Here is a 12,051-nt window from a genome sequence, read left to right on the forward strand (position 1 = left end):
AAATTTCCATCTCTTTCCGCCTAGATAGACGCTTATTACTACCCAGCTCTTATATCCTGGAGGAGATTTGACGATGATCTAGTATTCTCCAAAAGCGCCTCCTTGCCATAGTTCACTCACGTCTAATCGTGCCCCGTGGGTTCTCGGGGTAATAGTGAGGTGAGTAAGGGCCTTGAGCATGTGCTCGGGCCTCGTACTCACTTCGGCTACCAGGAGATATGCTATGCCTCCGTGAATGGTGCTCACTCGAGTATCGCCGGAGTCTGCTATTGCCGCGGGAATGTTGCTCCATTCCCTGGCTGTTGCTGCGAGAACGACTGTGTCTCCGTGGCCGATGGTCATTTGGGAGTCCCCGGGACATACCAGCTCTATGGGAGCGTTGCTCCATTGCGCGGTGAGGTTGTGAGACCTGCAGTGGTCCCTTCCGTGGTGGCGAGTTGTGTGCGTACGGGGTGCTTCTGGCTCACTGACGCGGACGCTCTTAAGATGCAGTTGGTCCATGCGTTGGCCATGCTCGACGTCGGCGCTCATGATTCTTCTGCTGCGCTTGTGCTCCCTCTGCATGCGATGGGCTCGGAAGTCCACGTACGAGATGATGAACATGTATACAGCGACGATACTGTGGGCAGAACATCTACGTCAGCATTTTGGCTTTCTTTTTCGCCCCGCTAAGCGTTCAGCACAGACGAAAATATCAAGTATTTGGGGTCATGGCAGTAATAACCGAACGGTGTCAGGAGGAGAGATTTGGGAGCATGAGTGGGTGCAAAGGCAAGATAAGAGAAACATACGTGATGACAATCGACACACCCACGGCTATCCACCGGAGCGTACAAGAAATGCCCACACACGACTTAATGTTGGCCTGGAGGATCAAGAACACGACCGCTGCCCAGAAAACAACCTCGAGGCCGTTGAGGATGGCGTAGGCCTTGTAAGATCTCCACCGACTGAACCGCTCACGATGCTCTGTTAAAATCTGGTACGAGATGATAATCATGGATTTGCCGCCCTATACGTATCCATGGGTCAGTGTCGAAGTTCCGCAAAGCAAGATCAGGTTATCGAAAGCTTCGAAAGCCAAAAAAACCTCACCATGCCCAAGGCGATAGTGTTGGCTCGGGTTCGCGGCTGGCCTTTCAGGAACAGTTGCGGCGCGGACACACCCATGACAACGTGGATCAGGATGATTTGCAGAATGTGCACTTTGAGCTTGTATCTGGGGTCGAAGAAGGCCATGGTTTTGCGGCGTCGTATTCTCGTTGTAGTCTTGACCCTTCCCGATGGACTGTTTCTTCGTGATTGAGAGGATTTGGTGCCGTCCCGCTTCTTGACGTGGGAGGCGGTGAGCAGTGGTGGTCCCGTCGGTCCAGGGGTGGCTGCGAGGGATCGAATATTCGGGATTTCTGTAACAGTAAGGAGTGAGGACGAGGACTGCCTCTTATACCTGCGAAGGACACGAGTGTTCCAGGATGGGGTGCCTATGATGTTGATATCCCTATCTTCGGTTTCAGGGCCAGCAAGCTGCGGCAATGCATGTTTACACTTTTTCTTCTATCCCTATCCTCGAAAGCTAAGCCCATAGGGCTAACTTATTTGATCCTGGTACGGAGAATCAGTTGTCATAAATAGAGCGTTGGGCTGGGCACAATTGGCAGATGCATCCCAGCAACGGCGAGAAGTCCAGCCCTAACTGGGGGAAAGTGTTGAGTGGGACACGTTATGTCGTTGCATCAGAGGCTCCAAAATCGCAATGCCTAGTTCCATCAGTTTGCACATCGGGTTTGCCGAATTCCTTAGGGCTGATGTCCAGGCAGCGACAATTCTCATGAGGCTGAAGTGTGCTAAGACTTCAAGGTGTCAGAGACTCAGGGCAACCAGAACCCGGATAATCTCGTAGAATAGCTTGTTGGCAAAGCCATACGACTTTATTCAAGCCCCTTTTTCTTGGCGAGGAAGACACGAATACGCGTGATCTATACGATCGGTGGTCGGTTCTATAGGGTTGGAACTCCTTGGCCGCTGCGTCGGCAGTGGAAACCTTCGGCGTCAACTGCGCTCGTGTGCTGATATGACGAGTGCCAAACACCTTTTTCTCGTCACCAATTATCGGCCACTATGCTTGATCCACATCGCCTTTCTGGCCAGTCGTATGGACATCAGGTACACGTATAAGGCGAGCACAAGAGCATCGTTGGAAATCGCCCATCTCGGTCCATCGGATGTTCGTCTTTCCATATGCAAGATATTCAGGGGCTTCGTCCGCCATCCTACTGTTCCCTCCCAGGTAACACCCAGCGCAGATCATTCGGAGGCGCCAAGCTCACAGCAGGCGGTTTGACGATATACAGCACTCCGCAACTTGTTCTTCAGGCTTAAATATTGTGGCTCCGCTCTTGTCCTTGGGGTTTTGAATCAGTACTCGGTAGTCTGACACAGTGACAGCAGCAAGCGGTCTTCACTCAGGCACAGCATAGCACTTTTTGGCGGCGCTAGAGTATCGGTCATTGGTTTCATAGAATCCTATGAGTTGAATAAGGGTACCTCTTGCGATGAGGACCATGCCTAAGCGGCTGATATTGGAGTATTCGAGCTCGTACCAAATGTGATAGCGTTCTTGGGCCAGGCTAGCCAAGTCTCCCAGCGCCTGCCGAGATGCGTGGTGATGGACGTGAGGAGGCGCTGGCCTGCGTCGCCCACCACCCACGACTTACGGCGCCGGTGGAGTAATACTGCGTAGTATGCAAGAAGGATCAAAGCCTCGGGCCGTCGCTGATCCATCAGTTCGGTGTACTGCGAAGACGCGGTGACGAACCAAGCGAAGATGACATTTGTCGTGGCCAGGAGTTCTCCAGGATAACCATTCTCAACGTCGAAGTATTCTTGTAATTTTTCCAGAGCTTCCCTACAAACTTCCTTGGATGACAAGCTCAGGTCGGCAGCATCAATCAGATCCCGCAGTGGAGAGCATTCGCCATGGGAGGTTTTCTCGCTACAATGAGCCTGGTCGGCTTCTCTCATGATGTCACCCAACTCGGACTGGAGTAGAACGTCCCGCCAGGTTTGAGTCACCAAATTGACACCCCGGAGTAGCCTGACGCAGCCGACCAGACCATCCATAAAGGTATTGAAATCGTCCTTGAGGACGTTGAAGATGTCGTGGAATGTGTGAAGTCCGATTAGGTGGGAGAATAACAGAACAGGCAAGCAGCTGGTGGCATCAATCCGCGACAGGATCTCGTTGAAGTCGGCCAGTGCTTTCGATTGGAGAGATGTCGCCAGTGAGTGGTAGTACTCTCGCCGGTGAGGACGGAGGATGCCGATATGAATGGCGGAGATGGCAAGAATCTCGTGCATTAGGAAAGGATTGGCGATGCCCTGGGCGATGACGAGTTTGCTGTACAGCTCGATCTGATCCTGCGTTCGGACTACGGTCCTGCATGTGTCTGTGTAGAAGTGATGCAAAAGTTCCAGGTGGTCAATGTTGACGATGGAGTCAGCCCGTCCTTGGCTGAAGATCGCGAGTGGTGAGCCCCCGGTCGTGTGAGAACCTGCACTGACAACGGGTGTCAGGTGTCCGCCGCCAGCAGGTAACTGGGGATCGGTCGGGGTGCTTTGAGCCTTTGTCGGCTCGATCTGGGTCGTCGCTGGGGCCCTGACATCGAATTCCCACTTGCATGTTCGTTTGGAGGTGGTGCAGTTCACGCAGATAGGACGTGTCTCATCACACTGCTCGTTCAACCTTCATGGTTAGAGGATCTCTCTCCAGTAAGCTTAATAAGACGCGCAACACCGGGGGTTTATCAAGACCCGTACCTTGATGTGTCGACGCTTGCATTCCGAACAACCTCGTTTAGATTTACGGTGTGTTCTACGAGGAGCCATCTTGGCTCAAGCCTCCCGTTGAACAATCAAAGTAATATCACGGAGCTGGGTTAACGCCCAAGAGAGGAAGTGGAAGATTGATGTCTCCGCTTCTTGGTGCCTGAAGTAGAAGCCTGGGAGACGAAAAAGAACACGAGTGGCAGAACGTCTGTCTTCTAAGTACCGAGAAACTCGAGATGCACCGTTCGCCGAAATCTATGCATTGAGAGTTGCGTGATAAGGAAAAGAAAATCGCATTAGACGAAGTAATACGAAGGTCGAAGGTTGAGCACCAAGGCGGGACAACGCGATCGATGATGCAGTCGGCGGCACAAGAACACGAAACACGGACACGAACACGAGCCTTGGCACTAATCTTCCCATTGGTGGGGACAAAACAAGACTAGTAGAATGTTGGCTTAGCGTGCTTGGCATTGACGGAAGACTCTCAACGCCTCTACAAGTACCGAGTAAAAGTAGCAGCGATGGCAACCGCCAAATTCGGCGGAAAATTTCCCTTCAACGTGCATCGGACCATAATTACCCCTTTGGCACCATCAGATGCGATAGCCTTTCACTCCTACAAGGGGAGATTCAAAGATGCCATCCAGCCTTTGAGCTCGATAGCCTTGACTCTAGCCTCTAGCTTGACGCATTATTCCAGACAGTTCACGGTGCGGACTAGCGGCGCAGCTCTGCTGTTTCGCGTTTCCTTCCAACCAGAGGCCCTCTGTTGTATCCGCGAAGCTTTGTTCCACAGGTTTGACGCGGCATGAAGGAGACTTAGAACGGGTTTGCTAGTAGCGGCTTACCGATGGTGGTGTGCCGCCCTTGCTAGAGTTCGACCAGCTTGGATCTTAATCCTACCACAGGCGACCATCTCGCTTCGCCTGGGATAGCCCTCGGACCGATCAACACCTTCTCTATCGCATCCACTGGACAGCATGTTTCGAGATCAAGTCACACCACAGAGCTGGGCCGTTTACAATCTCGCCCCGCCGCCGTCGAGCGGCAGCTAGCTATCCATAAAGTCGACATCCTGCCTAAACGCAGCCTCAGTTGCCCACCTGCCTACCCTTGTGCTCAGATCAGATCTGACCGCGAAGCCGTGGGGAACTCCGGAATACATCGTCATCTCGTACTGGAGCTCCGTCTCCTTGAGCAACCCGCTCGGTCAAATGCCTGAGCTCGTCAGCGAAAGTAAAGTCATCCTCCGCCGCGGCGATCGAGATGGGTAACTTGATGGCCTTGAGTTTTTCTTCCGAGACGAACGAGGGGTGGGCCAGGTAGCCGACGTCAATCAAGCCGTCTCCTTTCGGGAAACGACAGACGTATTTAGCACAAAAGCAATACCCAACAGCGCCGAGTCTCTGCATACCGTGTTCGTCGCGCAGGTACTCGATACAGCGGTGGATGATCGGATCGACCTCCTTGGTGGTGTGAGGGTTGTTTCCACCGGTTCCTTCATTGATCCAACCCATAACGTTGAGATCATCCGTCACACCAGGGGGGACACACCAGGGGGGACACACTCCTTGTTGAAGAGATCCGGCACTAAGGCAAGGTAGTCGTTGGCAGCGAACAGGTCTGGCATCAACTTTGCATTCCGAGTGATACCCAAGGCGTCGCCCAGATAGAAGATCGCAATTTGGACGTGATTCTCCCCCGAAGGCGGCACGGGGATGTAAGCGTCGAAAGTGCCCAGCCCTTCACTCTACCGGCGGGTGTGCCGCTTCAAGGACAACGTAATTTGCAAAGATCGCAACGACGTTGAGTAAAGCCAACTTACAAATGCTTATAACCGGTGGTGCAGCACCGCGAAGCTGGGTTTGATGCCATTTCGGTGTGCTTTCGTTCCACAGTATCACTTTTCGCGCGCCATGAAAGGTGTATCAGTCTCCTTGAAAGTAGCGTCCTAGACAGACATATGCCGCAGGGACACACGGTCTTGTAAGCATGTCCGGCGACCCATTGATAACGCGACAACTACAGTTTTATTTAGACAGATCCGGCGAAGGATCATACGGAGAACGCGCCCCATGCGATTGTGGCGAGGATGGTCAGCAGCGACGAGCAGGTTCTAGGAAGGAGATTCCCAGCGAGCATAGCTTTGGCTGTACCCGCCCCCAGATACGCGACAAAAGTGTGGATTACTCCTACCTACTCGGTATGTAGGTCTCCGACTTGAGAGATTTTGCTGTCATCCTTCTTGCCTTTATTCTCGTCTTCGCGCCCGACCTCGTCTTCTGCTCAGAACGTCACTCCGACCCGTCTCTTATTACGTGGCTCGCGCGAGCTAGGGGTGAGCACAGGGCGGCATCAGCCTCTTCTCCAAACAGGCGTGAGCTAATGACGTCGCCTAAGCAGCCTTGTTGACATCGACTCTCCCTACGCGTCCTTCACGCGTCGATTAGCCAACATTGAAAGATCGTCCAAGCTGCTTGACTTTACTGGTCCTCCTGCTGCCGTGCCTCGTGCTGCTTCCCCACCCTCCACCTCTGGAATCGTCTTGATCTCTACCTAGGCAGCCATCACCATACCAGTGACGTCCCCCTCTAACCAGCCTTTCGACTTTGCTACAGCCCCTACACCGGTCAATTCCTTCTCCAAAGCCGTTGTTCTCGCAATGTCCCTTCCTGCGAAGAACCAACCACAACCCCGAGACTCCTTTCTCGACATTGCATCAAATCTTCGGAACGTTTCGAAATCGGTGAACATGCCCGGCGGAAAGCATGCTCTACAGGATCGCAGCGTGAACATTGTTCCCCCCGCCGTCCAGAAGCGTGATGGCGACAAGTCTGCGGCGGGCAAGAAACGCAGCAGCGATAGCAACGAGGATCATATCGAGTGGGATGGTGTGAACTGGAACACTGAGAACCCTAACAAAAAGGCCAAGCGAACCGCTTCAACCACCACCGCGACGACGACAGGACCCGCGCAGAAGAACAACGGCGCGAGCTCAAAGCCCAAACAAGCCGCCGCCGGCAAAGCCAACAACAAGGACATCGATATTTCCTCAATCCACCTCGACGGCGAAGACGAGGAAGCCGTCCCCGTGTACGACACGTGCGACGACATCCGCACCAAGATCAATCGCTTCCTCCGCGAGACGCCCTCGGCCAGCAACGCGGGCTTCGTGCGCACCATCAACGCGGCCGTCCAGAGCCCCACGACCAAAACCGCCACAGCAGCCCAGCTGTCCGCGTTTTTGAAGAGAAAGGGCCCCACGGGCGGCGCCGAATCCCCAGTCTTCTACAACAGCTACATCTTCTTCGAGAAGCTCCGGATCCAGCGCGGCAAGCCAAAGACCAAGAAGAGGCAGGAGATGGAGACTGTGTGGGGGGCTGACGGTATGGAGCTGGGTGATATGGGCAAGCGTCGCTTCTTTTGCCACAAGGATTCGAGGCCGGTCATCAATCAATACGGCGTGCTGAGCTTTGACGGGGGACGGGCTCGAAGGTGAGGGCGAGGTGAGCTGGTGCGGCCCAAGGCGTTATATTATGGCCTTGTGTAAACCTAAGGGGGTGGCTGTCGATATCGGGAGAATTTCGCCACTCGGGTGGGAATTCTTGTCGCTGGTGTTTGCGTGTTGCTTTGTCTTCTACCTAACCTACATAGGTAGGTATTGTACCTTGTACTGTAGTTGTGTAACACCACACGTAAGTAACATATCTTACACGGTTATCAAATGGGACAGGTTATTCTACTGTATGCAGTCTCATGGCCACATGTTCCCGGCTAGCGCATTGAATATCTAGGTATCTAGCCATCCCAAAAGGGCCGGCTGTCGGGTCTGATGGCTCTGAGAGGTATGTACAACCGGAAAAACCTACACGACCACGACCCATCGCGTCGACTGCAAGAACATTGCATCGCGAAGATAAGATTTATCAAGTCGTCCCCGCGCCCGATTGCGTTCCCTTTGTGAGGCCGAGCTCCTCGTAAAAGGCGTCGGTCTTGGGCTCCCTTCCCAGAAATTCGACAAGGGTCTTCATCTCGTCTTGGCTGCCGCCCTTCTCGAGCACGGTGTGCCGGTAGCGGCGGCCCTCCTTGGGGTCCATGGGGTTCTGCTTGAAGACGGTGTAGAACATGTCGGTCGAGTAGACTTGGGAGGAGAGGTAGCCATAATAACCTGCCAGGAGAAAATGCGTTAGGAGGAACGCTTTGCACAAGGAACACTGTAGGAACGGGAAGGAGTCCGGCGTAACGAAAAAGAAAAGGCGAATGTGGTAGTAGTAAGGAAGTAGTGCTGAACTTACCAGCGTCATAACCTCCCATCAGATGGCCAAAGGTGGCCTGTCCGTTGCCCCACGCGTTGCCTTCGCCAAATACTTCAGGGCCGTCAATCTTGCTGATATCTTTCCTCAAGCCGTTGTACGTCTCGGATATGTTCATCGCCTCGAGGCTGGCGTGATCTTTCGGCTCGTGTATTGTCATGTCGAAAATGCCAAAGTGCAGTTGGCGGAGGTTGAACAAGGCACCATTGAGGTTCTTCGTCTTGATCAGTTTCTGGATCAGATCATCCGGGATGCGTTCCTCGGGCTTTTTGGCGTCCGGCCCATCACTGGCTGCCTCTTTCCATGACTCGTAATACTCGGACGACAGGGTAGAATAGTGCCTGCTCAAGGATTTGAGCTGAGAGGGTGTCCAGCACCAGTTCTCCAACATTTGGCTCGGTGCCTCGACAAAGTCTCTAACAGTGTTGGTGCCATGGAATCGCGAGTATGTTGTCCGGGATACAAGATCATGAATGCCGTGACCGAGTTCGTGGAAGAGGGTGGTCACTTCCTCATGCTTGAGCAGACTGGGCTTCTTTGCCGTGGGTTTGGAGAAGTTGCACACGAGAGCTGTCGCTGGGTACCGCCTCGTTCCGTTTTCTTGGATGAAGCCCGGTTGGAGATTGAAGTTTGCAGCATGGCCATATTTGCCGGTGCGAGGGAACAGGTCCAGGTATAGGTATCCCACGAATCCGCCACCCTCGCCTTCGTCGTCCCAGACGCTGAAAACCTGCACCTCTTCATGCCACACAATATCCTCGCCCTTGCCGGATGGAGAAACAGTGTCTCGGTCCTTGCCCACGATTTCCACGAAGACAAGGCCAAATATTTGTTCAAATATTTCGAGCATGCTTTTGATCGTGGTCTGTAGCGGGAACCACTCCGAGATCAACTGTTGGTCCAGCTGGTAGTCCTTCTCCTCCATCATCCGATCGTAAAAGCGGTGGTCCCACAGATAATAGCGGCCGTCGAATTCCTCGCCACGAGATTTGAGATCTTCTTCCTTCATCTTCTTCAGAGTTGCAATCTCGTCCAGACCTCCCTGGCTTAATCGGTTGCGCAAATCAGCCAGGAAGTCGTCCACAGTTTTGGGGGTCTTTGCCATCTTATCCTCAATCCTGAAAGCAGCATGATTAGGATAGCCGAGCAGGCGAGCGGCTTCATCTCTGAGCAGGATGGCTTCCCGGAACAACGGAACGTTTTGGTTACATTTGTTCTCGTTAGCAACAAAGACTTTGCGTCTCGTGGCGCTGTTCGTAGCGTACTTGAGAGTAGGAAATAGATCTGGGTATTTGAAGGTTAACCAGTACTTGTCCCCTTCTTTCTTCAATAGAGACAAGACATCTTCGGGGACACCGTTGAGCTCTTCCGCAGTGAACCAGATACCGCCCTTCTCTTCATTCAAGTTTTTGGAGAAGGCAATGCCCAGCTGGCTGAGTCTCTTCTTGATTTCCTTGAACCGATCCCGCTTGGGCCCTGCTGGAATATTCAAGCCATTCCGCACAAAGGCCTTATGTTCCTTCTCTACCAACCTCTGGGACTCGGAATCCAACTTTTCCCCCTTCTTGAGTACGGCGTCCACTAGATTGAAGACGTCCTCCCGCATGGCCGCTTCAATGCTGAAATCGTCCATAAGTTTCTCTGCTTCAGTTGAAGCATCCCGCAGTGCCTGGTCGGTGGAGACGGACTGATAGAATCCTAGGATGTGGGCTTTCAATGTTTGCTGATTCTCGTCGTGCGCCATGGGAAGAAGCACATTCTGAAACGTTGCATCCTTTTGCGAGATCTGAGCAACGATATCGTCCGTGATCTTCTTCGAGCCAGCCAACATGTCCTTCGTCTCCTTTATGAGTGACTCAGGAGTTGCTGTGAAGCTTGGGGGCGCCTGCGGAGGCCGGCGAAACTTTGTGGAAGTCATGCTGGAGGTTGTTACCGGTCTGAGGGAGGTCGTGGAGGAAGACGCCGGCTTGAAGGGTCGGACTTGGTTCAGAATCGAACCTAGCCGGGGAGTTGCACGGAAGGGAGCCAGGCTGATGATGGTCACGAGGGAGAAGAAGGCGATGGAGGCGAGGAGGACGAGTAAGCCTTTTAATCGAGCCAGCGTGACAAATTGAGGGAAGACAACGATGTTACAGTAGGGACATGGATAGGAAGTGGACGCGATCTGTACACCGCCAAAGAACAGTGGCTGCTTCACTGGTAAGACTGGCAACCAAGCCAGAGAGAAAGTTAGTTGTTAGTTGATGCGAAGGGTAATTTGTTTCAGTGACACAACGAGTCTAGATCTGCGGATGCGCATGCGGATGCTCTTCTCCGCACATTGATCAACTCCCACACTTCCAAGCAGTTGATACCACAAGATCACGCATGACCCTTCTCATATGCTAATCCTATCCATGACCAATACGCTCCATCTTCCGCTATCTGAGAGCTGTCTCTAGTACTTTTCCAGTCCAAAATATGAATCCGATCCACATGCAGCCACCTCTGACAGCTGACTTTTGCGGCAGTGCAGCCTCGAACTGACCTACCTAGCTGCGATGCAAGTTCCCCAAGATATATTGAGAAGACTGGGTCTTGGGACAGCCAGCTCAGCTCGACTTGAGGTCGCCAACATCCCCGATACCAAGGGTTGTACACATTCCCCCTGACGGGCCTGACCCAACCCGAATTCCCCCACAATTGAGTTGTGCGGTTGAATGCTCTTGAATGGGCCAGAAATAGAATGATATTGATGTTGTCGAACGCGCCACATTGATGCATGGGTATATTTTAGCAAGCACATCATGACTCTGATTGCACAGTTTGACTGCAAGGTGTTAGCAGAGTCGATAGGCAACATCGAGTCGCCAAACTTACGAAAGCCAATCCATTCCTTCATTGATCCCTTTACCATCAATGACCGAGCAGGCGACAATACTCCAATTTCGGTCTCTCAGCTCGCCCAATTTCAAAGCTTCAGAAATCTCCCCGGCTCCTTGTGCGCCAGGCTACTAGTCGTCAGCCACATTCCAGAGGTCGGGAGACGGTCTGTACCTGATCTTGCTTGTTGGCAAACACCAGTAAAGCCGCATCTTTCAGTTCATCCTCGTTCAACATCGACCTTAGTTCGTCTGCGGCGATCTCTAATCGTTCAATGTCGGTCGAATCAATGACAAAAATAACGGCCGCGGTGTTGGCGTAGTATGATCTCCAGTAGGGTCTTATCGATGTCTGTCCCCCCAGGTCCCACACATCGAAGTTCAGGTTGCCATATTGAACGGACCTAGTAAAATGCATTCAGTCTCCCACGCCAGAGGTATAATCCCGGGCAAGACTAACTCCACGTTGAACCCAATTGTCGGTATCGTGGTGACTACTTCACCAATCTGTCTCGCTTAGACTAAGATCTAGATCTATTAGTCATTACTTACCTTGAGTCTATACAAAAGGGTGGTCTTTCCAGCATTGTCCTTAATCAATGCTTGTCAGCCCATGTCATCTCTGGTTATAGACAATCCAAACAACGCACAAGGCCAAGGATCAGTATCCTGATATCTTTCTTGCCCCAAATGAGGTTGGTGAAGTATTTTGAAAACGAGCCACCCATGTCGGACGATGGAAGGCTGTTGGCTGTCGGCAGGGCTCAGAAGTCAAGTGGTCACGAAAAGACCATATCGCTGGTTTTGACGTAGTAGAACTTGGGTATTTGAGAATGGAGCTGATCAGGTCGAGGCGAAAGTTATCCTCAAACCCGGTGATCGATAGCTTCTTTCGATGAGGACCTGGTTTCAACTAAATTGTGAAGACAAGGCAAAATGAGAAAATAGAAAGGCCAGATGTGTTGCAGTGGGCGGAAGCCTTGAGGTCAAGCCACTGACCGCCCGATGATCCGGGGTGGGACTTTCCTCGCTTCTTCAACGCGTGCCAC

At 52.6% G+C, this 12,051-nt stretch overlaps 6 protein-coding genes across 6 annotated transcripts; 1 reads left to right on the top strand and 5 right to left on the bottom strand.

The window, feature by feature from the left end:
* Positions 1-78: 78 nt before the first annotated feature.
* Positions 79-1,239, bottom strand: Z520_10782 (uncharacterized protein; the record flags this gene model as incomplete). Its single annotated transcript, XM_016781274.1, has 3 exons — positions 79-619; positions 792-1,012; positions 1,096-1,239. The coding sequence occupies 3 exons, from the start codon at positions 1,237-1,239 to the stop codon at positions 79-81; spliced, it is 906 nt and encodes a 301-aa protein (XP_016627727.1).
* A 1,326-nt stretch (positions 1,240-2,565) lies between these two features.
* Z520_10783 (uncharacterized protein) lies at positions 2,566-3,885 on the bottom strand (the record flags this gene model as incomplete). The annotated part of the gene is made up of 2 exons (XM_016781275.1): positions 2,566-3,729; positions 3,817-3,885. 2 exons carry the CDS (start codon positions 3,883-3,885, stop codon positions 2,566-2,568), a joined length of 1,233 nt encoding a protein of 410 aa, XP_016627728.1.
* A 1,067-nt stretch (positions 3,886-4,952) lies between these two features.
* Z520_10784 (uncharacterized protein) lies at positions 4,953-5,703 on the bottom strand (the record flags this gene model as incomplete). Its single annotated transcript, XM_016781276.1, has 2 exons — positions 4,953-5,418; positions 5,654-5,703. 2 exons carry the CDS (start codon positions 5,701-5,703, stop codon positions 4,953-4,955), a joined length of 516 nt encoding a protein of 171 aa, XP_016627729.1.
* A 787-nt stretch (positions 5,704-6,490) lies between these two features.
* Positions 6,491-7,327, top strand: Z520_10785 (uncharacterized protein; the record flags this gene model as incomplete). The annotated part of the gene is made up of 1 exon (XM_016781277.1): positions 6,491-7,327. The coding sequence occupies one exon, from the start codon at positions 6,491-6,493 to the stop codon at positions 7,325-7,327; it is 837 nt and encodes a 278-aa protein (XP_016627730.1).
* A 427-nt stretch (positions 7,328-7,754) lies between these two features.
* Z520_10786 (uncharacterized protein) lies at positions 7,755-10,059 on the bottom strand (the record flags this gene model as incomplete). The annotated part of the gene is made up of 2 exons (XM_016781278.1): positions 7,755-7,996; positions 8,124-10,059. 2 exons carry the CDS (start codon positions 10,057-10,059, stop codon positions 7,755-7,757), a joined length of 2,178 nt encoding a protein of 725 aa, XP_016627731.1.
* An 866-nt stretch (positions 10,060-10,925) lies between these two features.
* Positions 10,926-11,730, bottom strand: Z520_10787 (uncharacterized protein; the record flags this gene model as incomplete). The annotated part of the gene is made up of 6 exons (XM_016781279.1): positions 10,926-10,950; positions 11,001-11,131; positions 11,178-11,406; positions 11,463-11,509; positions 11,555-11,593; positions 11,653-11,730. The coding sequence occupies 6 exons, from the start codon at positions 11,728-11,730 to the stop codon at positions 10,926-10,928; spliced, it is 549 nt and encodes a 182-aa protein (XP_016627732.1).
* Positions 11,731-12,051: the final 321 nt, after the last annotated feature.

The sequence above is a fragment of the Fonsecaea multimorphosa genome, assembly GCF_000836435.1.
Source record: "Fonsecaea multimorphosa CBS 102226 unplaced genomic scaffold supercont1.32, whole genome shotgun sequence".
NCBI classification, from domain to species: Eukaryota; Fungi; Ascomycota; class Eurotiomycetes; order Chaetothyriales; family Herpotrichiellaceae; genus Fonsecaea; species Fonsecaea multimorphosa.